At 45.2% G+C, this 26,405-nt stretch overlaps 1 protein-coding gene across 7 annotated transcripts in view; it reads left to right on the forward strand.

Moving 5' to 3' along the window:
• The window catches only part of BNIP2 (BCL2 interacting protein 2), a 646,636-nt gene that overhangs the window by 168,031 nt on the left and 452,200 nt on the right, over nucleotides 1-26,405 (forward strand). For all 7 annotated transcript variants that reach the window (XM_069624423.1, XM_069624425.1, XM_069624427.1 and 4 more), the window contains one exon: nucleotides 15,879-15,995. In XM_069624423.1, the coding sequence (XP_069480524.1) occupies nucleotides 15,879-15,995 (117 nt within the window). The remainder of the gene's footprint in view (nucleotides 1-15,878; nucleotides 15,996-26,405) is intronic.

Here is a 26,405-nt window from a genome sequence, read left to right on the forward strand (position 1 = left end):
CATGTATTAGCCGTTTAAAAGTGCTGTTCGCTGTGGATCAGGTTGTCGGCTCTCATCAATCAGTTCTGTTCCACTGTGCTGTTTGATTTGTGCTTGCCGAGCTGTAATAAACAGTGTTACTACTTGCCTAGTGTGTGCTTTTTTATGGACTACAACTGGTAACGCATTTGTTACGAGCTCTAGTGGACCCCAATACATTTTTGGCGGCCCCAGCGAGATCCTCCGTTCTCTCGGTTAATTGAGGGTATTCTGGACGCCCTCCCTCGGGGCGCTGGTCCAGCGACCACAGACCTTTTCTACGTGCAACAGAGAGGACGCCCTGCAGATGTTGAGTCCACAAAGGCCTGCGCCTGATCCCGAGCACCGCCCGCGCTCAGGGGAAGAAGTCGGCCTGCACGGGAGGCTAGGTGTTGAGGGGACTCGAGGATCTCTAGGACACATGAGTGTAACCGTGCAAGAAATCGCTGTCTTGTGGTTGTATGCCCACGGAGGAGGGAGTGACTGTATTTTATTTTGTCTAGGACACATCCTCGAGGTCGGAGGACGATCGGCCATGGTAGTTGTAGATTTTAGTACACGCGCAACCCATAGGGAGTGGACGTGTGTACATGGACACACCTGCGTTGGAGCAGGAGAGGTGCGTAGTGAGAGGTGGACCCCAGTAGATGTGAGTTGCACTTTGCACCAGCGATTGTATGTGATGGTTGTTCGTATTTGTTTTTGTGGTGTTGGCGTTCACCCGGGTGGAAGGGTCATCACCGACCGGTACCTGGTGTATAATAGTACGCTTCACATTCTAGTGGTAGCCATGAGCAAGAGCAGTGGAGGTAACTCGGCACCTACCTTTACTAACACAGAGGTGCCCTTGCCTTACTAACCTGGAGTGAGTGGGCGGGCCTCAGGAGAAGGCCAGTGTGTTGAACGAGAATGCGTCAGTGGCGTTGTGGAGCGGGCCAGAGCAAAAGGGACAATTGAAGGGGGGTGACGAGTGACAGAGGGCGAGTGTGGGTGTTGCAGGGAAAGGGGTATAAAAGGGAAGGACGGGACAAGTGGGAGGGGGTGCCCAGGGAAATTGGTGTATAGAGAAGGGGCAGTCAAAAGACAGGAGATGTTGGTTCATTGAGATAGCAACCTAGACCACATGTGCAATAAATTACCCCAATGTTGCAATAAAATTATAAAATAGAATATATATATTGTATTTATTTTATTTTTTATGTTTGGTTTATTATAAACCTTTCATAAATAACATTTCACATAATTTCAGCATCCAAGTAGAAAATACTGGACCTTCATCCATCCTAACAATAAAAATCTTCAAATCACAACAGGCACACCCTTCCTCCTTGACTGTATAAAAATGTATTTACAGTTCTAAAATGACTTCCTCGAATTTCATTGTTGCTAACATTATCAATGTATTTTCACCAATTATAAACACATTCCACCACTCTTCCAGTGATGGAGAATTAAAACCCTTTCCCTCATCACTCATGTATTTCATTCTTAACATTTTTAAACCCGAACATTCCATTATCAAATGTTTAGTAGACTCCATTATTTCCTTCTTACTACAGTGCCTACAAAATGCCTCTGATTTCTTGATCTGTCTACGTGAGGCCAAAACCTCTTCAGTGGGCAGAATATTCAGTCTCAATGGCATGAACAAGTCTCAATATCGGGTGCTAGGTAACTTAATGAGGTAAGCCGGGAGTTGATTAATTGATCTCCTCTCTAGAACCATACTTAAGGTCAGTTTGTACTTTAACCTTATTTCTTGGGTGTTTATCCAATCCTGAGCCATTATCATCTTCTTTACCTTAACAGGGGGTCTCCAATTGGATTCTTCTCAGGTCCAGGCTTAAACTTCGAGTGGGTCAGGAGACTACGGGTCAGTGTTTCCATGTGTGGCCCGGAGAGGGAACGTTCGATAGTAAAATAATAGGAAAAATGTTTTCAGGTTTACTAACAAAGTATAAAGGCTCAAAGCTAAAGAGCAGGCAGAATATTTTGGGGGCTGTGGAAGACTGTATGAGGAAAAGGAGGAGCCTGTGAAGGCGTGGGGAGGAGAGACCTAGGAAAGGGACGGACCAAGCAGTCCACCCCCATCCTATGGGGTCTGTCCGGCATTACGACCTGTGGCAGGGTGTGCAAAGACGCAGAGGGAGAGCACCGAGGGGGAAAGAAGGATGATGAGGGGGAAAAGAGAGATACAGACGCATAACGGGATGAGGCACACAAAAGGGGAGAGGAAATACTTTGCGGGCATTGAGAAGAACACATGACAATAGGTGGATGCATTATTTAGTGAAGCAGAGCAGGTGATCCAACAGGAGGTATGGAGAAAGAATAGAGAGAGAGGGGACAAGGGGGTGGAAGAAAGGAATGGGTGTCGGGGAGGATAAAAATTCAGATTAGACGACGAGGAATAAGAACAAGGAGAGGAAGAGCCAGAAGCAGGAGACACGGGTAGTACTGCCTCAGATGAGCAAGAAGTAGGGGAAGATTTTAGTGATGGAGAGGGTGACAAAGAGAGAAGGGGTGGAAAGCAAAGGAGACAGGAACACGAGGGGCCCAGGAGGGACTTGTCCACCTCCTTTCGTAGTAGGAAGGCGAAAGTCAAAATAGGATTAGCCAATGCAACAAAAGGTGGGGCCAGGCCGAAGTAGATACCAGTGTTGCAGAAGGTGAGAGGTGACACACATTACGTACCTTGGCAGAAAATAAACAAAGACAACCTAATATGCAGCCTGCCCTCCCTTGTGGCAAATGGATACATGAGCTCGAGAAAAAGACAGCAAGGGTGACACTGGCAATAGGGGACTTACTTTCTTCGTGACCATGATATGCGAGCAAGGGGATAAAATATGGGAGCAGGCGGGGGTACAAGGGAGTGAAATTAAACACTAACGGACATGATGTAGCTCTGTTCAACAACTGATGAGCGCATGTATGGGAGGTCTTGTGGAGTATGTACCCAGATGCTTGTGACTTGGGGACAGAATTCTCACGTAAGAGGAAGTCTGACTAGAACCCTGCAGGATATATAAAACAGGTCCAGGATCTCTGAACGCAGGAAACTCAAAGGTGCTGGAGCGACTGCATACCCTTATTCTACCACATAGTGGTCAGGGGATTGCCGATGGACGTCCAGACATCACTAGACAACATTGTAGGAATAGAAGCAAAGGATGGTGAGCGATACAGGCAACAATAGTGCACTACTGTAAACGAAAGCAAGAGAGTGAGGCAGGTGGCAGAAAACACTGCAAAGGCAGAAAACAAATTGGTGCAAAAGAAATTGGCACAGTATACAATGGAAGGGGCAATGCTTGTACCTGACGAAGCTCCCATGGCACTCACCCACCCAACCCTGGAACGCACCACAGCAGGGGGTATATGTGCTACCACAGTATATCCCACAGTGTGTTGCCCCGTGATAGGGGAGTTACATACTGGGGAGGGTTCTTTCCGATGGGGAGAGGGTACCGGCAATGAGGAGGAGGGATGATAACGAAGTAGGATATAGGGGTTTTAAGCCATGTTTTATATCCAGGAAAATGGGACATTTTGCATGCACCTCCCCTTTTGAGCAACAAGCTCAGGCACAAGCGATCCAACTGGCACAACAGCAAGGGTTTGTCACAGCACAGCAGCAGTGGCAGCAGATGCAGCCTCACCCAGCCGAACTGCAGCAGGGGCAGCTGCCGCTGTTGCAGTGGCCGCAGCAGGCCCAAGGGGTCCGACAGATGGTGGAATGGCACCTCAAAGTATGACGCAAACGCCGGCATCACCTGCAGAAAGTACAGTGGTGTTAGGACAAAAAGTGGTAGCTAGCTAAACAGGGGTCAGAGTTATCAGAGGAAACCCTTTCCCGCGGAGCAACACGCAACAATAGGGGGCCCCGCAGAGGAGCACAAATGTGTCCCATCCTAGCAGTAAGTGATGGCCCTAAAGAGGAACCCAAGGTAGCAGTGAAAATAGGACCAAGAGAATTCTCATTCTTACATATACAGGAGCAACCAAATCTTGTATAAGGGAAGGGGGATTCCTGCTATCAAACAAAGTGATGAACATGCAGGGCTTCTCTGGGGCGGTGGTGACGGTTCCAGTAACAGTAGACTTACCACTAACAATAGAGACACAGCACATTGTAGCACCTGTGTTGTATTCCAAAGACACCCCTATCAACCTACTAGGGAGAGACTTGCTGAGCAAACTGAGCACCACAATATTCACGGAAAAGGGGATGCTGTGTTCAACGCCAGGCATCTATTAACGCGAGTGCCTGCGCTCCTCCTAGCATCACACGCACGGAGCACACTAAGGCCAACCTATGTACCCAGGCGTGTTTCTGTTTGGGGTCGAGATACTGCTGGGATGGGTCCCAGGGATAAGAGGGAAGGCATTCTGATTGGCATCAGAATTCTTATTCCGACCACAGTGCCAGAAGGAAGACACGAAAGGCACAACTGTAGTGCTTCAGCTTGAAGAGGTAGTACTATGCAAAGGCATGGTGATTTTATGCAGAACAGACGCTGACACCATGGAATGGCGTACACTGTTATGCATCGACCCAACACTGACAATAACAGGAGTAACGGATGAACAGCTGTTCTCATTCTCGCTGAGGAGGAGGAGGGAGAGATGGTGTTGCATTTACAAATACCCTGCCCAGTAAAGGTAGTAGAGAAGCTGGTGCTGATACTGATACAATTGGTGAAGAGGGGGAAGCAGACACACAGGTGAGGATTTCAAAAGGGTTCCAGAAAAGCTGTGGACAAAAGGGCCCCATGATGTAAGAGTATTAAAAAGGGTGTGGCGGAAAAGATAAAGTTGAAGGAACGGGCGTTGCTACCCCAAGCAAAACAATACCCATTGTCCAAAGAAGCTGATATGGGGGCGGGGGGGAATCTATTCGACACTACATGTACTAGGGCAGCAGGGCATAATACAGATATCCACATCGCCATGCAACACAAATATATACCCAATAAAGAAATCAAAGGGCGGGTCGTGGAGATGTATATAAGATTTACTTCCTCTCAACAATGTAGTGTAAGCAGAGTTTTCCTTGGTACCAAACTTTGCTACCATACTGTGAAATGTTCCAACAAGGGCAACGTACTTGACGGTCATAGGCCTGAAGAATGCCTTCTTCGAATGAATTGTGTCCTCATTTTAGATATATCCTTACCTTCAGCTTTGCTGCTTTGGAAAAAAATGTCTTTCTCTCTCCATCAGAGGGCGCTCCTCTCGAGGTCGCTGCGTCGATGTCCCTCGGCGGCATCCGTCGAGCACAGACGTCATCCGCTGTATAAATGCCTTGAGCGCGCCCGTTGACTTCAGTTCCGTTTTTCTGTTAGCTTCGCTTGGGATTGTTACAAACGGCGCTTCAGTCTTTTGTGAAGAAAATAATGTCGTCTTCATCGAACCCTTCCACACCGAAGACGGGTTTTAAAAAATGTCTAAAATGTGGAAAGAAAATGTCCTTAACCGATCCACATAAAAATTGCCTCTGGTGCCTCGGTTCCGACCACCGAATTGAAGACTGCGGTTCGTGCCAGTCGATGACCCATAAGGCCTTAAAAGAACGCAGAGGTAAACTGGCGATGGGGGAGGGTTCATCGAAGTCTACTTCGAAGGGGAAAGACTCGGCCGAGTCTTCGGTAAAACATCATAAGAAATATAGATTGAGTAGATCTGGGAAGTGTTCCTCGTTGTCTTCTAAAAAGACAAAGAAAAGACTGCACCAATCTCCCTCTTCTTCCTCGACGTCATCTGAGGAAGTGATGACATGCCCTTCAAAGCATGACTCTCCGAGTAAATGGGAAGCCTTTAGAGTTTCCATGTTAAAGATTTTTGAGAACGCGTCCAAGACGCCCTCAAAAAAATCTAAAGAAGGCCATGCGCCTACTCATGAAAAACGTGACAGGGGAAGATCCAAAACACCTCATAAAAAAGACCTACCGGTGCATAAATTGGAGCTAGGGGGAAACAAGATGGTGTCAAGCTATCATACGCCATCGAAGTCGACATCGACGCCATCAAAGTCTTCGAAGACCCTCGAGTACAAGGCATCGACCACTCCTAAAAAGGTTATGTCGAGTACGCATTCGACGTCTTCAAAGGCTCCTTCGACAGTGTCGATGGTTTCTACAAATCCCTTGACAACTGCCTCGATCATCGGAGGCTCCCTCGACAACATCGAAGATTGTTATAACAGCATTGGCTTTTTTGTCGACGCCCAAGCCTTTAACAAGGGAAAAACCTGCATTACCTGAAAAAGATTTTCACCCTGAGAGTAGGCATGATTTTTTTAGGACCATGTCATCCATCTACGAGGGAGAATCATTAGCAGATGAAGAAATCAACTCTGCTGGGGTTAAATTTGGCACAAGGCCTGTTCCAGAGGAATTAATTGCTCCTCAATCCAAAATTCAGGATTTACAGGAATGCCTGCAAACAGCAAGTGGTCTGGACACCTCTCCAGAATACGAATTTGATAAACCAGACCCATCAGAGCATGTTGATGCGGGCAACAGAAAACTAATGAATAGAGTCACTGAATTTATGGGATGGGGTAGAAATTCACCAGTCTATCAAGATGATGATATGACTGATATTCTATCAGGAACACCTCAGCAAGACCCCATTCTCCCATTTCATGTTGCCTTGCAAAGGAGGGTTAATGCTGCATGGGAACACCCTGAAGCCATCCCAGCAGTAAATAAAAAGTTTGTATCTAAATATATACCCTGTAATTCTGATCCAGAATACTTAAGCAAACATCCATCTCCAGAAAGTCTGGTAGTTCAAGCAGCTACCTCCACTAGAAATGCTGCATACCCCACAATCCCTCCGGATAGGGACGACAAAAAGGTTGATGCATGGTCTAGGAAGATTTTTACGTCAGGGAGTATGGCTTTGAAATCCACTAATGTAACCTGCACCTTGGCAAGGTTTACATATACCCTGTGGGACTGCATGTCAGCGGCAGCTGAACACATCCCAGAAGGTGAAGAACGTGATGGCTTTCTTGCCATAATAAGGGATCGAAAGGAAGCTTCGGGAGAATGCCTTCAATCAGGTTTGGACACAGCTGACAGTATCAGTAGGTCCATGGCAACTAGCATGGTGCTATGTAGATTTGCGTGGCTAAGAAAGTCTGGTTTTGCGCCGGATGTGTAATCCAGGCTTTTTAATATTCCTTTTGACGGCTCGAGGTTGTTTGGCTGCAAGGCGGATGAAAGTTTAGAGGAGCTGCAGACCTCCATACCAGCAGCTAAATCTCTTTGCCGCTATAAGACAACCTCAACAGCGCCCCTACACAGGCTCATCTTCCTGGAGGGGTCCTCCTTTTCGTTATTACTCCTCAATTGGAAGAGGACAGGCCAGTCCAAGAGGTCAAAGAAAGTTTCCTCGGGGCGTGGAAAGGGTGCTAGATCTGCCCCAGCAGCAACATCTGTCCCTTCAGTTGCTACTGCTGCTGCCGCAAAACCACTCTGAGGTTTTGACCCACAAGACCCCAGTGGGAGGCAGGATCTCACAGAATCTGGAAGAATGTCGGGGCATTACTTTAGATGCTTCGGCACTGGAAACAGTATCACAAGGTTACTGCCTTCCTTTTCAAAAGAAACCTCAGAATCACCCACCGGGATACAACTCTGTCAAACATCCAGATCCGCAGGAAGTCTTAACCCTGCTACAGAAAGGTGCAATAGAACATGTACCTGTAGTGGAGAGGAACAAGGGTTGGTATTCCCCATATTCCTCATTCCAGAGAAGGACGGAGGACTGAGACCCATCTTAGACTTGAGAAACTTGAACAAGTTCCTAAGGAAGGACAAGTTCAAGATGGTCACACTTTCTCAGATCCTTCAGGCTCTCCAGCTCCAGGATTGGTTGGTATCATTGGACCTTCAGGATGCTTACTTTCACTTGCCAATCCATCTCAAGCACAGAAAGTACCTAAGGTGTGCGATTGGCAATTCTCACTATCCGTTTTGACTTCTGCCATTCGGGTTAACCACCGCCCCAAGAGTTTTCACCAAGTTGATGGTGCTGGTGGCAGCGAGTCTCAGGAGAGGGGGGGGGTTCATGTCTACCCCTATCTGGACGATTGGATGATCAGGGCACGGTCCTCAGAACAAGCCCAGGATCATCTGTCCAAGACCTGTCACTTCCTTCACAAACTAGGGTTTTCTCTGAACACAGAAACTCCAGTTTATCGGAGCAGTCCTGGATACTTGCTCGGGCAGAGCTTCGCCTCCCAAACAGAGAGCTCACCACATTCTGCAGATGGTAACAAAATTCCTGAATGCCCAGTATCTTCTGTCCTTCGATTTTCTCAGGTTGCTCGGTCTGATGGCATCCTGCATTTTTCTGGTGCCAGAAGCCAGTTTGAGAATGAGATCCCTTCAGTGGGCTCTCAGGACTCAATGGTCCCAATTCTCAGGGGAAATGTCAGATCTTTTACAAGTTCCAGCCAAAGTAGCACAGGATCTACAATGGTGGGCTTGCAGACAACATATCTTCAGAGAATCTTTTTGGCAACCATGGCCGGAGATACCAGTAGTGATGGACACCTCCCTCACGGGATGGGGAGCCCATACCAACCATTTAATAATCAGCGGTTGTTGGTCTCCAGCGGAGTCCAAACTACACATCAACCTTTTCGAGCTGAGGGCGATCAGACTATCGCTGAAGGCCTTCCTGCCCTCGGTATGGGGAAAGAATGTACTGATAATGACGGACAACACAGTGGCCATGTACTACCTCAACAAAAGAGGAGGAGTGGGGTCATTACCACTGTGCAGAGAGGCAATGCAGCTCTGGTTCTGGGCAATACAAGAAGGGATCTCTCTATCAGCAATTTATCTAGCCGGAGAGCAAAACACAGCAGCGGACGCTCTGATCAGGCAGAGCACAGTCTCCCACAAGTGGGGAACTAGCTCAGGAAGTCATTCAAGAGATCTTCATCCTTTGGGGGAACCCCTCAAGTGGATCTGTTCGCGACTGTTACCAACCGGAAGTGCGAACTGTACTGCTCAAGGGAATTTCCTCCAAGAGGAGCTCTAGGGGACGCGTTTGTGGTGGACTGGGAGTATCCACTCCTGTACGCATTCCCTCCAGTCCCTGTGATCCCTCAAGTAATCGGGAGGTTCAGAAAGTTCAGGAAAACCATGATCCTAATTGCCCCGGATTGGGCCAGGAGAACGTGGTACCCAGACCTTCTGGACATGTACATCTGCCTGGAATACGACTTCCAAAAAGAGGATGTTTTCTCGCAAGAGGAAGGTCATGTTCTCCATCCGGAGGTCAACACACTCAACCTTCACACATGACTTCTGAGTGGTTGAGATATAAGGATTGGGATCTTCCAGATGATGTGATGGAGATGTTGCTTTTGGCCAGAAGGCCAGCAATCAAATCTCTGTATCAGCGTTGTTGGAACAAGTTCAGTAACTGGTGCAGAGAAAATAATGTGGACCCATTTCAATGTAATATCCCCACAATTTTATCTTTTCTATTACATTTAGCTAATCTGGGGCTCCAGGTTGGTAGGATAAAGGGATACTTAGCAGTGCTATCCATTTTCAAGTGCTCTTCAGAGGAAAAATCTTACTTCAAGATACCTTTTTAATAATTCAATTCTTAAAAAGTCTAATGTATTTCCACCAATACCTTTTCAAGTTCCAGTGTGGGATTTGAACTTAGTTCTGAAATTCCTCACATGCATTCCATTTGAGCCTTCACACTCTTGTCCGCTAAGGCTCCTTACTTTAAAAACAATACTTCTTGTGGCATTGACATCAGCCCGCAGGGTAAGTGAGTTACATGCGCTTTCTAGCAGTCCTCCTCACACCATCTTTTATAAGGACAAATAGAGTTAAACTATCTTTTTTGCCAAAAAATTGTTTCGGATTTTCATCTGTCACAAAAAATAACTTTGCCTACTTTTTACCCCCCTCCTCACGCAAGCAAGGAAGAGGAGCGACTACATAGACTAGACCCCAGAAGAGCTCTTAGTTTTTATATTTCAAGATTGGCAAAAATACATCAGTGTGATCAACTTTGTGTGGGGTACACTGGCCACAAATTGGAACTTGCTGTAACTAAACAAACATTATCTAGATGGATAATTTTGGCTATAACAGAATGCTATAGATTGGCTGGGAAAGAACCATCAGATGGACTGAGAGCTCATTCAACCAGGGGCATGACAACTTCAACAGCACTAAAAAGGGGTTTCCCTGTTCAAGATATTTGTGCAGCAGCCACATGGTCATCCATGCATACCTTTTTATAAAACATTATGCCCTGGACTCGACTTCTTCTCAAGGAAGTCTGTTTGCTAAATCTGTACTCCATTCTGTACACGATTAGAAACATTCTGTACTCCCACCTCCAAGACAAAACTACTTTGGGAGTCGATCTAAGATGAGGAATACGTGGGAGGACACAATCCATTCGAAGAACAAGTTACTTACCAACTTTAACCTTCTTTCGATTGGATGTTCCTCCCACATATTCCTCATCGACCCTCCCAGCCAATCCCGAAGTACTGTTTACGTGAATTGGACTCTAAATTCTTTTAAGGCTTGGGTCAAAAGAGGCACGCCCTTAAACCATAATCCATGGTCTACAATATACGAAAAAACCGATCTGAAGCCAACGGGCACGCTCGAGGCATTTATACAGTGGATGACGTCGGTGCTCGACGGATGCCACCGAGGGACATCGACGCTGCAACCTCGAGAGGAGCGCCCTCTGGTGGAGAGACAGAAACAAAAATTCCGAAGCAGCAAAGCTGAAGGTAAGGATATATCTAAGATGAGGAATACGTGGGAGGAACATCCAATCGAAAGAACGTTACAGTTGGTAAGTAACTTGTTATTTTCCATCCCACTACACCCAGACTCAAGATATTTGATGGCCTTTATGTATGGGGGTACCCAATTTGAACACACTAGGTTGCATCAAGGGTACTGCAAATCACCCAGCATATTTAACAGAGTAATAAAAATGGACCTAAGCAACTTACAAATGTCAAGATCAGTGATACAATGTGTTGACAATTTGCTCGTGTGCAGCGAGACTGAGGAACAGTGTAGCGCCAACCCGGTACACCTCTTGACTGACACTACTAGCAGACAAAGGGTATGAGGTGGATAAGGAAACACTACAATACTTCTAGGAGAAGGTTATGTACTTGGGGCAAATAATATCCATTGAAGGATGCAAGAGAAAACCGGAGAGGGTAGAGGCAATTCACTTGACTGCATGTCCACCCACAGTGAATGAGATGCAAATGTTCCTGGGGTTATGTAACTACTGCAGGGCATGGGTTTTCGATTACTCTACATTTACAAAACACTTACTGCAGGCCTTTAAGGAGGTGCAGACGGAGAAAAGGGAAATAAAGTGGACATCAGAAATGAATGAGAACTTTGCAAAAGTAAAGGAAGCATTGGCCCATGCCCCAGTGTTGGTCACCCCTAACAACAAAGATACGTTTTACTTATTCTCCCACTGGTTCAGTGATGACGGTGATCATCACACAAAAGAAGCCACAGGGGCACAAACCATTGACTTACTATAGTGGTGTTCTAGATCTGTTTATGCAGGGACATTTCCTCCTCTTTCTCCCTCCTATGCTACATCTCGCTTGCCAAATTTGCCTTTCAGCGCTTGTTATGCCTCACCTCGCTCCCCCATTCACCTTCACATGTGCCTGATATAACTCATTGTCACAGACCATTCTTGCAGGCCTCTTCATTTATTGACTGCCTCCTCACCGGCCGCCCGCTTAAACTTCCTCCTGGATTCATTCTGCAGTTGCTTGTCACATCCCTCATGCAGGCCTTCGTGTGACTGTCCCAGTATAGTATGTATCTGTAAGGATGTACTCTACAATTACTTGTGCTTAGAAGTATGTTTTACACCCCTGTTTGGAAAGTCAAATCTGGATGTTTTTTAAAAATCTGCTGCCCATGAGTTTTTAAATCTGCTGCCCTTGTTCATATGTTGGCATTGTTCCTGTAGTTTGGAAATTCAAATCTGGATGTTATTTTAAATCTGCTGCCCTTGTTTAAATGCATGTTTAAAGAAAAAGCCCTTGGAGGACAAGGACGTGCAGTTGAGCGACGCAGATGCGCTATTGACACTACCTGATTATACGCAGCACGCTTCACTACGTCCACGCAACCGAGGTACAGAGCCTCTGCGTCAAAGCCCTCGCAGGACAAGGCTGTGGTATTGAACAACGCAGGTGATTGGCGGCGATGGTGTAGCAGCCTAGACAGGAAGTCTCTAGTTCAAGGCCTGCCCATTGCCAAAACCTATGTTAATGATTCCTCCAGGCAGACTATTTCTGACCTCCTCATTGTTGTCCCCTCTTCGGACCTATGGACTCCCTATATGGTCTCAGTCCTCTACCCTTTCTCTTCTTCGATCGTTAATGGTGGAACCAGATGGGGAGTGCTCTTGGCACACTTCCCTCATACAGGTGCATCATTAATGTGTACCAGAATGGCACTATCATGGCCCAGGGCTCTCAGCCCAACCTCCTCCTTCTTGACCGGCATCTCCCCTCTCTCATTAACTTTTAACTTCCTCCCTTCTCCTGCCACTCCTCAGTCTGCCACCCCTCTGGCCTCTTTGCCCTCACCGACGGGTTTACCATGTCCCTGTCACTCCTCGGAAGACCTTTAAAGGTGGCAACCAGCTTCACTTAGCTTCCCTCAATTCTCGCTCTGCTGTTAAACACTCCTCTTACATCTGTCAACTCCTTGACGTTCTCACCCTCACTGAGACATTTCAATGAAGCTCTGTCACTGCTTTTGACACTCCTTCCCGAGAGCTGCAGGATCCTCTCCGAGCCCAGGCCTAACCAGTCTGGCGGAGGAGTGGCTCTTGTCTTACCTGAATGGGTCCCTCCTATCATACCCACTCAATCCTACTCTTCCTTTGAGTGCCTTGTCTGCAAGCTTTGCGTTCCTTCTACCCTTTTGTTCACTCTCGTCACCATTTACAGGTTCTCACGGCCGGTCTTCCTCTTCCTATCGGAGTGGGGCGACCTTGCCTCTTCTCTCCTGACGTGTACCTCTAACCTTCTCATCCTCTGAGACTTCAATATTCACCTTGACTCTCCTGATGCGCCCACTTTACTCTTCTGCAACCTCTGTGACTCTTTCCCTTGCCATTCTTCCCTCCGGTCCGACCCTCTCAGACGGGCACACCCTGGATGCCATCATCTCAGCAGACATCCATTTCTCTAACTCTCTCACTACACCTCTCTTTTTCTTACCATGCTCTCCTCTCATCTGGAACTCCTGGGATCCCCGGCTAAGCCTATGCCCACACTGCCAGTCTCCTTCTCCGTCGTTCGACCGATGAAGCGAGTGTCAGTAGCTGCTTTTGCCGCCTCTTTGATTCCCCCTCCCACCCTTGCTATTGATTCTCCCACGGACTCAGCCCTTTCTAACCTTCACCTCTCCATCTCCAACAACCTTGACACCCTTGCCCCTGCCATGAGGATCTGCATGAAGCCTGCTTCCAAGTGCAATAGTTGGTATGATTCTGACCTTGCCTTTCTGAAAAGCAAGTGCAGAATTGCGGAACGGAAGTGGCACAGCCTCTGACAAACTGGCCTGTAGCCTGCTCCAAAGGCAATACAGATTGTCCATGCGCTCCAAGAAGCGTTCCCATGACTGCTTTCCTGAACACCTGTGAAGACTTGCTCTCGAACGTCCACTCCAGCTCTCCTTCGTTCTCAAACCCGGCCACAGAGATAGTGAGGTGTCATTTGTTAAATCCGGCAACATTCATAGCAGCACCCGCAGAGGATGGAGATTACATGCATGACTGCGTGGCAAGTGTGGACAGAATGGAAGGGAACATACGGGTCAAAGTATAGACCCCAATACGGGAGGGAGACGTACTGAGGCTGCAATAGTATGCTACAAGAACGGGGAGTATATAATTGCATCGCAGCAGAGGTTACCATTGCTTTAATCCGCACAGGCAGCAGAGCTAGTGGCCATGATCAGTAGTGCATTGGGCATGATGGAAGGACATGCAGTTAACATATTTTGAGATTAAGCTTACGTGATGTCCACAATACATTCAGGATTAGTGCGATGGGAAAGGAGGGGGTTCATGAGGAGTGATGGGTCTCCAGTACAAAATCCTGAGTTTCTCGGGCGACTGATTGAAGCAACCAGTGGAGGTGCGCAGGACCGGATATCTTTAAGGAACAAAATGGCCGACGGAACAGCCAAAGAAGCGGCCTATTTACCTGAAGGGACGACTAGGCTATACCCAGATGCGAAAGAGAGTATGCAAATGATAATGGCAGAGAGGAAAAAGGGTCAAGCGCAAGAGAGGGGTGGTGGGGCCACATTATACAGATTGTAGAGATAATAGAGCTGCAAGCAGAAGACCTGCAGGAGTAAAAAGATTTCTGGATTCAAAGAGGTTGTTGCGTCTCCACCCCCGATTTGATATGGAGGCAAAACAGCACAGGGAAACTGATGATGCCAAAAAGGCTAAGTGTAGCGCTATAGCAGCTGCCCTTTCCCACCCATGTATCCAAAGAACACATAGCGGCAGAAATAAGCGAAAGGTAGTAAGTTCCAAATTTACATGAGTGAGTGGCAGAGTTTACGGGGAATTGTGTGGTGTCTCAATACAGTTCTTGTCCGGTCAACTGGTCCCCGTTCCTCCAGATAGGAACGGCGATCGATCAATCGGTCTGTCAGTTGGTTGGTGGGTGTTTGGATGGCTGGGACGGTGCCCTCCTCGCTATGTAGGTCGGCTATGTATTATCAGGGGAGTTTCTGCAGTTGTGGGGGATGTTTTGGGCTGACTTTAGTCCAATCTCCCTTCCTTTTTCATGTAGCTTTTAGTTTATTGTGGGTTTTAGTGGGTGTGTGCTCAGGTATCATACATTTAGTACTTGGGGAGGTGTAAGGGCCATGAAGTGTTAGTTGCATATTATGGGGGTTGGGTGAGTGGAGTTATGGGAGGGATGGGGGTAGCATATGTGATCTCGTTTGTTGATGTAATGGTATTTGCTGCCTCTCGTTGCATTTTTAAAATGTAAATAACATTTTTTGAAAACAGGACCTATGTAAGCTTTGTTTACAATGATCAAAATAGGAATACATTATAATTTAATAGTTACCAAAATGTATGTTCTCAAAACAGAATGTGAACTATGGTAAGTAACTTAATCATCTGGTATGACATCCTACCATACTAATTTATATCTTCTGTTTTATTTCCCCTATTCTTTTAATCCCACTTTCTTTTTGTAACATCTAACTCGTTTGTTTTCAATACAGTATGGGTACTATTGTTTTGACTCAAACCTGCAAACAACCTTGAATAAGCATGTTTGCCAGAAACAGGGGTGACGTGTCATCTAGTATTTTATTAATGCTTATTTCTGTTGTAAAAAGATTTTAACCATAATTATTCAAATATGAATAGGGTGTATTCAGTGATCAGTATTTTACACAATGAATCGTTACTTGCAAATTACCATAATCCTTTTTTCTTGTTGTTGAAACCAATACATTGACTCAACGAGAGAATTGCTCTAAAGTTTTTATTTGCCAATACTTTTCACAATATTTGTATGCCAAAGAGGGAATTTGGCACACAGCAATGATTGTGTAATTGATTACAAGCTTTATTGTATAACAAAATATTTAATGATTTTGATACAGCAGGTGTTCCTTATTATGGACAACATGTTTGAAAATCTGTTCATCATGTTTTGAATATAAGACCATGTAATTGTTTGTGTTTTTAAGTGTTCGTTATCAAAATGTTGGCACATTGCCTTAATTGTCGCACCATTTCTACAGCCAAGAGAAATCTTCCGGATCCCTGGAACGTCAGGAGTCTGTGGCTACCACAGAAGCCAGATTAAGGATGGAAGGAGTAGAGCTTAAAGAGGAGTGGCAAGATGAAGACTTTCCCAGGTAATCATTTTTTTTTGTTAAAATAAGATGCCGTCTTCTGAGATTAATCCTTTACAGCTGTTCCACATAGATTGGGTTTCGGCTAACCTCTGTGTCGTCCCTATTCATCATAATTAAGGTGGCCTCCTTAAGTCCTACGCCCAGGGCTGACTTTAGAAATCCATCTTAACAAAAAAAACAAAGTTCCCTTTTGAGTCTTTTGATCCGTTAACCTAAGCAATTCAAAACATTATGAAATACATTGTGTGATGTAATTACATTTGTCACCAACCACATTGTTTGAGTGCATTGTGGTGAGATGCACATAATAAAGGGTTGTGCAGCACTAGTAGAGGATCCGCTCAACCCCAGTGTCGCTTATCGCAATGATTTTCATTCTGCCAGTTTCTTTCCACCCAAAATTCTATTGAATTCATATTTATTTTTGTATTGTCTGCATGCCGTCCTAACATTTTAAGAAATGTTCTTTCTATCTAAAGTTCTATTTAATTCAGATGATTTTCTTGTTCTTTTTCATCAGTTTGACTTCCTAACTTTTGTTTTCTGTTGGATGTTTATCTTGGTATCATCAGCCTTTAATAAAATTGAAATTGATAGTTAAATTACATGAGCCATTGGCAGGGGTCTGGAAGGGGTCTGCAGCCTGTGAGACGCTGTATGTTTTGGAATACTATTCCCATGATCCCTCATTATTGACTATGCTGTTTCTGGAGAACCAAAGGTCATAGACCCCTGACCTATGGCAGCACAAGGATATCAAACAAGAATTGTGACTGCAAGGAGATCCGTTGTATGGGACCTGCTGCCTGTCTAATCTGAGGGACTAAATTTTTGTTGGCTGCAGTCCTCAAGAAATATTTGGGTTAATTCCAAGATCTGTTCCTAAGGTTCTGCTTCACTTAGCCATTGTTAGCGTTATCGTAATGCTAAATATCATGCCTGTTTTTATCGAAGCTAGCAAATAATTTGAACTGTAAAGGACATTGTTTGGGTGTACAGGGAGATGTTTGGGTCTAGTGATGTGAGAGCCAGGAAAAAATTGAAACATTCATACATTTTGTTTTCTCAATTTTTGTTGCCCAAGGAACCTTTTTAATTCCTTTTACAGTATATGTTTTCACATCTCCAGAAGCAGATTGCCTTTAACAATGTGAGATGTTCGGTCCTGTTTTACATGACTTGAAACCTCCATACCTGATTACACCTAGGCCAGAGTTTTTTCATATGTCAGGAACCCTGCTGCTCTTGCTTTTCATCAGAGAGGCCTTCATCCTAGATGTGTTGGGAAATTAAAAGGCATTATTTTTACATCTTGACCCGAGTCTCGCCTTAAGTACTTTTCTCTGCGGTCTGGATTGGATGCGTTAGCACCTGCAGGTTTTTTTTTTGTCTTTGTCTAGTCCCATTAGATTTTTTCCTCCTGCCTGGTTCCCACGGTCTGCCTTGTACCTCTGCCTATGATGGAGCAAAAAGGGTTTGCATTTGGTGTATTCTTCTGGCATCACTATGCGGTGGTGGATGCCCACAACTTATGCCAAGAGTGCCTCAGTCTTGACCATCGGTGGAGTTTGTGCTTTTCTTGCAATGCTCTCATGGGTTCCATGCTAACCAAATTCCATTGAAATCTGTTGCACTGGATAATGTCTTAATAAATCAAGCTAGAGCCAAAAACATTTCAAATGCACCTAATCTATTAATCATCAGTATATAGGACTCCCGTACGATAGATTTAACTAGTGAAATACATGACCCTATTGAACCTGTTTTAGCTGAATGGTTGCTTAAAGAGGGTAACGATGAGGTAATGCTTGGAGGAGACCTAAATGCATGATGTGGAACATCTACGATGAAAGTTACATTTGACAAAATTGGTGTATCCAATGTGATGGTTAAACATCAGTGTATGTTAAAGGTAAAATGTGGTTACATTTTATGAAAGGATGGGAGATGTGGTCATTAAATGGACGTACCAGCAGTGATGCCCCAGGGAAATGCACATGGAAACTAGGAAGCAAAATTGCCATGCTTGATTATATATGTGGTAATATGTCCGCTCTGGATTTAGTGAATGTCTTCGAAGTGGTTCAATTACCCTACAGTGACCATTCACTTATATATGTATCACTGAACTTAAGCCTGCAAGTAGTGTGCGATAAAGGTCCTATTAATATTAAAGTGACCAACTGTGGGGTGAAAATAAAATGGAGTATCCCGAAGAGTAGGAAAATGAATAAAAGATTTGCACAGTTGGTTGCTAACCCAAAATCCACTGTTCACTTGAATGAAGAGCGAAGAGATTGAAAAGTTAATTAAGAAAAGCACTGGCTACTGTTCGGGGTACTCCGTTTATTGCTAGTGGAAAAAAAGGTTATAGAAAGTATGACTATCACTTTGTTTGCAAAACATGCTCATCGTAGTGATCTACGAAAGATTTTAAAAAATCTCTACCTCATCTCACGTATATGCAATTAAAGAAAGCATTAAATAACAAATATAGAGGATGGTGTAAACGCCGCCAATCAGAAGCTACAAATCAAAAATGGCAGGAAATGATTGGCATTTTGAAAGATGGTGACATTCGATTGATTCTGAACTTGTTAAATAAGGTAAGAGGTACCTCTTGTCCACAACCTCTAAATGCTATGGGTGAGGACATATGAACTAACTACCTTGAGAATGCCATGTATCACGAGGCTCTTGAATATAGACCTAATATTAAAGTAGATGAATGGCCATTGTAATTCACGAAAAGCGATATAATGAAAATTACCAAACTCAAAAATTCCACAGCACCTAACCCCAATGGCCTTGCATCCATGGTGATCAAATATGACCCCATAAAATGGGCTTATATTCTATAAATTCTGTGTAAAAAAAAAAAAAAATATATATATATATAGAGAGAGAGAGAGAGAGAGAGAGAGAGAGAGAGAGAGAGAGAGAGAAAAAAGTATGTTCTGAAAGAACCATTCCATCTTCATGATTAACATCTATCCTCATACCTGTGTATAAGGCTGGATCGAGATTACTACCTAGCAACTACAGAATTCTATCCATTCTAGATACCACAAGCAAAGTATTTACAGCCATTGTTCTTGATTGTCTTCAGGGTTGGGTTGATGCTAATTACTTATTACATCCCTTGCAGTCTGGTTTCTGTTCAGGTTGTAGCACCACTCATAATATACAAATTCTTGATACTATTGCCACTCGTGCAAAACAATGTCCTAATCCATCTGTCTGTCACTTTCATAGACTTTAGTTCACCCTTTGACAAGGTGAATCGTGGTCAGCTCTGGGAAAATCTTGAAGGAATTGAAATGTCCTCAGTTGCTACCAGACATCATAATAAAACTACACACTAGCACTGTAGCCCGTATAAGGCTAGATAATGAAGCGCGGCTATCGGATCCTATTAAGATTAACAAGGGTGTAAAGCAAGGATGTATGCTTACGGCACTCTTGTTTAATCTGTACGTAGCTCAACTGATTAGACATCTGGAAAATTGTGCAAACTGTCCAGTGCGATTTAATCGGACCAAGATAACAGCACTATTATATGTTGATGATTTGGTCATAGTTGACCACACGTTTATAGGAATGAAATTACTGCTTGAAGAATTAGGATGCTTCACTAATGAACATCTTATGAACATCAGTATAAAAAAAAAAACAAAATCATGCTGTTTTCAACTAAAAAAAGTGAACAGACCTACAGTGACCCTTAACTGGGGATCTGTTGAGTATACAACCTCTTATAAATATCTTGTGGTAGAAATTGATTGTAATAGTGATTATGATTCTCTAATAGCTAGGACAAATCCAACGAGCCAAACAGATAGCTATGCTGGTTTGTAGTTTTGTTCTCCAATATGCAGGTTACTCCCTGAGCGGAATTGTGATGCTTTACACTCAATGGTTTATTCCTGTGGTATCTTATGGTTTGGAAGCAATAACTATCAAAAGCTTAGCCTCGCTTAATGTGATCGAAGGTTATTTTTGGCGTACTGTTTTATGTCTACCACCTACGTGCCCGATTCAGTATATACGTACTGATCTGGGTCTGACATTAACAGGTATAATATTACAACAACCAGGTCTCTTTGTATTGAAAGCTCTGTCATCCGGTGAGTCCCATACTTTGCATAATAGGGAACGATATTATTCAGATGCAAAATAAGAAGAAACTTAATCTGTATGATGCTAAATGTTGTTATATTTTTACTGTACTAAATTGGGCAATAGATCGCCCTCCATGCGGTCATTTTAAGGGCATAAAAATAGCTTTTTAAAAAATACTTCAGTAAAACTGTGTCCAAAATGTTGAGTATATGAGTGATCTTCACCACATGAAATACATTGACGGTATAGTTTACACATATCTTAAACCCCAAATATACCTGATTCGTTGTCCTAGTCCAGCTGTAGGTACATTTAGACTTATTAGAATCAGCCAATTACCAGTAAGAGCCACTTATGGCACACAGTGGAAACTAAATGATATTCAACGCCAATGTCGGATATGTAATATACAAGATAATCTTGAAACAGTCTGACATAGTCTTACTGTGTGTCAAAACTTGAAACAGTATATCAATGTTTGTACGATTGATATGTATATCGACATTCTACAATAGCAACAGTACATTTTTGGCAATTTTGTCTGAATTCATCTTCGAATTCTTTACATATTGCTCTATATATAGGGTATGGTCAGTGGCTGAACTAAATTGGAGTATTACATTGTGAAAAGAGTGACTCCTATATCTGTGTTACATTGTTCTGTTATGCATTAGGTATCGAGTTTGTAAACTTTTTTTTAAACAATTATTATTATTTTTAATTATTTCAAACAAACGCACCAAACATTACAACCTTTTAGGACGTTCATAATCAATATCAAAACATCACATTATACAGTGTTATTCTCCGTCCTCCCCTCACCCTCCCCACAAACTTAAGCCGTCTCATCCGTGCCATCTACATGGGCATTTTCAGGAATCTCGGTGCTTGTCTACTCGTCTGAGTCTTCTGTTTCATGATTGACCTGGTGGGGGTTTGCCATTAAGGTCACCAGTTGCTTCCAGGCTAACAGGGAGCCCACTTCCTCCTCTTCCCCCTTAGTGACAGCTTCAGACCATACCACAGTTTCTGCTTCCGCCCATCTCAAGAGGTCCGCCCACCATGCCTCCATCTTAGGCCTATGGGCCGCCTTCCAGCACATTGCTATCCTGCGCTTAGCCAGGATATAGGCCAGGTCCTTCATCTTACTGATGTGCTTAAGATTTCGTGGCCTGTGAAAATTACCGAGCATACATGCCCAAGCAGACCCCACGTCAAGCACCACGCCCCCACCAGCCAGTTTGATCTTTATTTCTTCCCAGAATCTGTGCACCTCAGGACTGGCCCAAAACATGTGCAGCAGCCCTGCCTCCACCTCCCCACACCTGGGGCATTTCTGTATATCCGAGCCTCCAAACCTGGCTATTCTCCTGGGGGTCAGATAAGCTCTATGAGTGACATACAGCTGGATCTGCTGGAGTCTCGCATTCCGGGACACCTCTTTTATGGTACCTCTGAGCTCTATCCCATTGTCCCTCTGTCATGGGTTCTCCCACTTCTTCCTCCCAGTCCTGCCTCAGTTGAAGCAGCTCCTTCCCTACCCTCGCTCTCAGGAGCTCATATATCCTGGAAGTTTCATGCCCACCCTCGGAGACAATGTACATCGTTTCTAGGGTGGATTCAGGGTCTTCCGCCAACACCGTCTCAGGCCTTCTCTCCCTTACCCATTTCATGAGCCTGGTATAAGTAATATATTGGCCTCTGTGCACTCCTGTCTCCACCTGCAACCTCTGAAATTCCAATGCCTTCCCTTCTTGCCATATACCCCAGAGGGTGGCCAAGCCTACCGGTTCCCAGGATCTGCAGACTGCTTTGAACAACTGGGAGCCTTCCCCACATAGCACCACCAGCGAGGCCTGCTGAGAGAGCGGATCTGGGTCACCCACCGTTCTCCACGTCCTGCGCCAGACTTCCCAGCCCAGCTCCAATAGCCTCCCTTTCCCCACCATTTCCTTTTTTGGCAGCCATATTGTCTCTCTCAAAAAGTATGGTGCTGGGTCACCTTGCAAAAGCCTAGCTTCTGCCGAGTCCTCCGCAGACAACCACCTGACCACAAACAACAGCTGCCCCGCCAAATAATATAGTTCAAAGTTCGGCAGGTTTATGCCTCCCTTGTCATATGTGTTCTGTAGTTTCCACTGGGCAACTTTATTCCTGGAGTTGCCCCATATGAAGCCCCTGCACATGCCGTGAAGTCTCACAAAAAAGCGCCTGGGAATCAAATATGGGACATTCACAAAAAAATGCAAGAGTATGGGCAAAACCACCATTTTAAGTAGGGCAGCTCTACCCATCATGGCCAGGGGCAGTCTGGACCAAAACGCCATGCTATTCTTTATTCCCTCGATCGCTTTCTCTGTATTGTGCTTGTGCTCTGTCTCTGTCCTATGGTATATGTTTATGCCTAGATACCGGAATGTCACAGTCTGCCAGGGTATTTGCAAGATGGGTAACCTTTCCTGCGGGACACTCTTGTACCTCCCTAAGGGGAACAAGCTAGACTTCCCGGGGTTCACCGATATGCCCGAGAGGGTGGCATAACGATCCATCACCTCCAGCACATATTGCAGGTTCTCCTCCGGGTGACGCAAGTAGAGGAGCATATCATCTGCATACAGTGATATCAGGTGTGTGCCCCCTATTGTGCGAATCCCCACCTCCCTGTATTGTTGACGCAGGCTTATTGCCAGCGGCTCTAATGCCAGAATGTATAACATGTGTGACCAGGGGCATCCCTGTCTGGTCCCTCTGCTGAGTTGCCATTTATCTGAAATTGTGGTTCCCGTTTTAACTCTCGCCATCGGGGTGCTATATAATATCTGGACCCACCTGATATATCCTGGTCCCATTCCATATCCTTTCAGGGTCGCTTTCACCATGGCCACCGCACTGAATCAAAGGCTTTAACCGCGTGCAGCGACACGATGGCCAGCTCTCCCAAGTCTTCCTCGGTGTGATCAATGATATGATGCAGCCTCCTATGGTTGTCTGTGATATTTCTGCCTGGGACGTACCCCGTTTGGTCTGGGTGTATCAACCTACCAATTACCCTTTTTAGCCTATTGGCTAGAACTGCCGTGAGTATTTTACTATCCTGATTGAGCATAGACAAGGGCCTGTAGGATCCGCACTCCAAGGCCGGCTTGCCTGGTTTTAAGAGTGGAATGATCATTGCTTCGCAGAGGGACATCGGCAATTACCCTTGCTCATAGGCTTCGTTAAACATGGCGAGCAGCGGCTGCAGTAGCTCCTGCTTATATGTCTTATAAAACTCACTGGGTAATCCGTCCGACCCGGGCGCTTTACCTGTGGGCAGATGTTGGATCACCACCTCCAGTTCGACCGAGGTGATGGGAGCGTCCAAATCAGCACGTTCTAGGTCATCCAGGGTGGGCAGCCCTATATCCTCTATTGTTTCCAGTATCTCTTGACTCATATCCTATCCTGTGTCCTCATACAATTGTCTATAATACTGAAACTCCTCATTTACCCTTTCCTGAGTATTGCAGATTAGACCTTCTTCGTCCCTGACCTCTCTGATCACCGAGCGGGGGGGGGTCTCATTCTTGTACAACCAGGCCAGTAATCTACCCGGCTTATCCCCACCTGCATGTAGCCTCTCCGTATATTTCTTGTAATTTAGTTTACATAACCTATCGCAGAGTTCACTGCAAGCTTTCTGTAGGTCCTTTATCTTGGCACTGTTCTCTTGGGGGGTCCCCTCGTTTCGTGTAAGACCCTCCAGTTTTCTCTCTGTTTCATGCAGTTCCCGTTCAATGCCCCCCTGGAGCCCTTTAGATTTCGATATAGCAACCCCACGAACCACCACCTTAAATGCCTCCCATACTGTTCCCACGGAGCGTACACTGCCCGTGTTAATTTCAAAATATTCCTTGATGGCCTCACTCAGGTCCTCTCGGATTCCCGCATCCTGCAGAGCCTCAGTCCTCAGCCTCCATGTCGGGATACGCGCCCTGGGGGGGTTGATATCGCCACTCTACGACCAAAGGTGAGTGGTCGGATAGTACCCGGGCCTTGTATTCCACTCCCACCATTTCTACCACTATCTCAGCATCAGCAAACACATAGTGCAGCCTCGTGTGCAAGTCATGTGGTGCTGCGTAATGCGAATATTGCCTACTCATTGGGTGCAACCTTCTCCACACATCTTATAGGCTGAGGTCTTCCAACATTGTCCTCAGCACTTTAGCCGCTGGCGCCGGTTTCCCTAATTTGTCATCCAACCTGTCTATTCTGGGATTCAGGGTACAATTAAAGTCCCCTCCCCACACCACGGCACCTCCCACCAGGGGGCTGATTTTACTCTATAGGGACCTGAAATAAGCCGCTGTATCATGGTTGGGGGCGTACAGATTTAGAATACTCACCTCTCTGTTCTCTAAGAGTCCCGCCACCACCACCATTCTGCCCTCTGGGTCTATCGTCGAGCTGAACACCTGGAAAGGCACGTGTGTTGTGCCAGCCATGTGATCACATGCCGAGTATGTGGCGCCTATGACGTTACCCCTCCATTTTCTCCTAACCACCTCCAATTTCTCCTTGGTGAAGTGGGTCTCCTGTATCAGTGCTATGTCAATATGCATCCTTTTTTAGGTACAGCATCACTTTATTACGTTTTAAGTAACTATTGAGGCCCCTCACATTCCAGGTCACCACTCTGAGATTACCCGATGCCATCTATTCGACGTACTCCCCTCCCACCCTTCCCACCAATGCTTCCTTTGATGGCTCGTTTTCCGACTCTTGCCCCTCCCAACCTCAACAACTCCCCCCCTCCCAGTACCCCAACTCCTCCCCACTGCACACACCCCGTCCCCTCCCCCCGCCCTACCCAACCCCAACAAATGCCCAGCTCATCGAGTTTGTAAACTTTAGGCTAATATCCAGTGCTAAGTTTTGAATGCGACATGACAAGACTTTGAAATCTGTTTAAGGATTCTTAGAATGATTTGAAACAGATAATTATTATCTAAATGAAATTTTATTCAATTGTGAAGTCGATGATTAAGAAATTGAATGTTAATGTCTGAATGTTTAAATATATGTTATTTATATTTTCTATCAATAGCAATGTTATATTGTTAATGGAATATATGAAATTAGTAATTGTATAGAATCTACCCATGTAAATATTGTAATGGTTGTAAATGTTTTAGATAATGTTAAACTTGTCAAAGTTCTGTGAACTATAAACAACTATATGTATAAATATTGCAATGCTCTTTCCATGCTGGCACTCAAGAGAAGATTGCAACAGTGGGAGGAAGTCCTCAATACCGTTCCTCTGGTTCATCTAATGCAGCTCATTGAAGAGAAGCACTGTTGACCTGGAAGTGATTTACTTTTTGGTGCTCCCTGACAAGGAGACTTCTTTCTGAGTCCTTCTGGATTAAGGAGGGGGGAGCGAAAAGCCCTAACTTCAACGGGTTCCTCCCTAGGTCCCAGGCAAAGGGACTAATCTGTATACTGAAGTCCACTCCAAGGTTCCCCATACAGGGGCTAAAGCTACCGGGGTAAAAACTGAGGATCCCTGTCCATGGGCCAAAGGCAAACCGGAGGATCTCCATCCAGGGGATAAAGCTACCACTTTCAAACCTGAGGGTCCTTGTCGAGGGCCTTAAACATCTACTGGCATGTCTGAGGATCCACATCAATGTGCTAAACTCACTGCAGTGCTCTTCAATGGTCCCACTCAGAGGGACAAAAAAAACTACTGGTCACACTGATAACCAGAAAGACCAGCATTACTGAGGATCCTGTTCTTCAGGCTAAAGGGTTTTCCTCAATGACGCATTCCACATAAGTGTCAAATCCTCAGGAAAGCCAAACAAAGGCTACAAAGTCAACAGCTAAAACATGTCACATGAGGCAAAGCTATGATGCAGTTTTTAACTCTGCTTCCAAAATGGTGGGCCCCCCAGGAATCATCCGCCGCAGCCATTTCCTCGATGTCTTTGACACCCATTCTTGTCAAATCCAGGCTTGGATTGGTGCCAAGTGCATTTTTGGGCAGAGATCCTTTTGTCCCCACAGTAGAGTTTCCAACACACAAGAGGATGACCATCTTGATTCCTCCCATGTGGTTCCCACTACACATTGTTGACCCGTGGCAAGGATGGCCTTCATGGTAGCTAGTGTCAGTTGATTCCTGGAGACATCATTTAAGAAGACTCATTCCGGTTCCACAGCGGAAGCCTTCTTTGCGAGGTTTCAGGGGCTGATCCATTCTGAACCCATGCAGAATTATTCATGTGAAGAGTAATGTGT

Source organism: Ambystoma mexicanum, chromosome 11, assembly GCF_040938575.1.
Source record: "Ambystoma mexicanum isolate Mex_15411 chromosome 11, UKY_AmexF1_1, whole genome shotgun sequence".
Classification (NCBI taxonomy): domain Eukaryota; kingdom Metazoa; phylum Chordata; class Amphibia; order Caudata; family Ambystomatidae; genus Ambystoma; species Ambystoma mexicanum.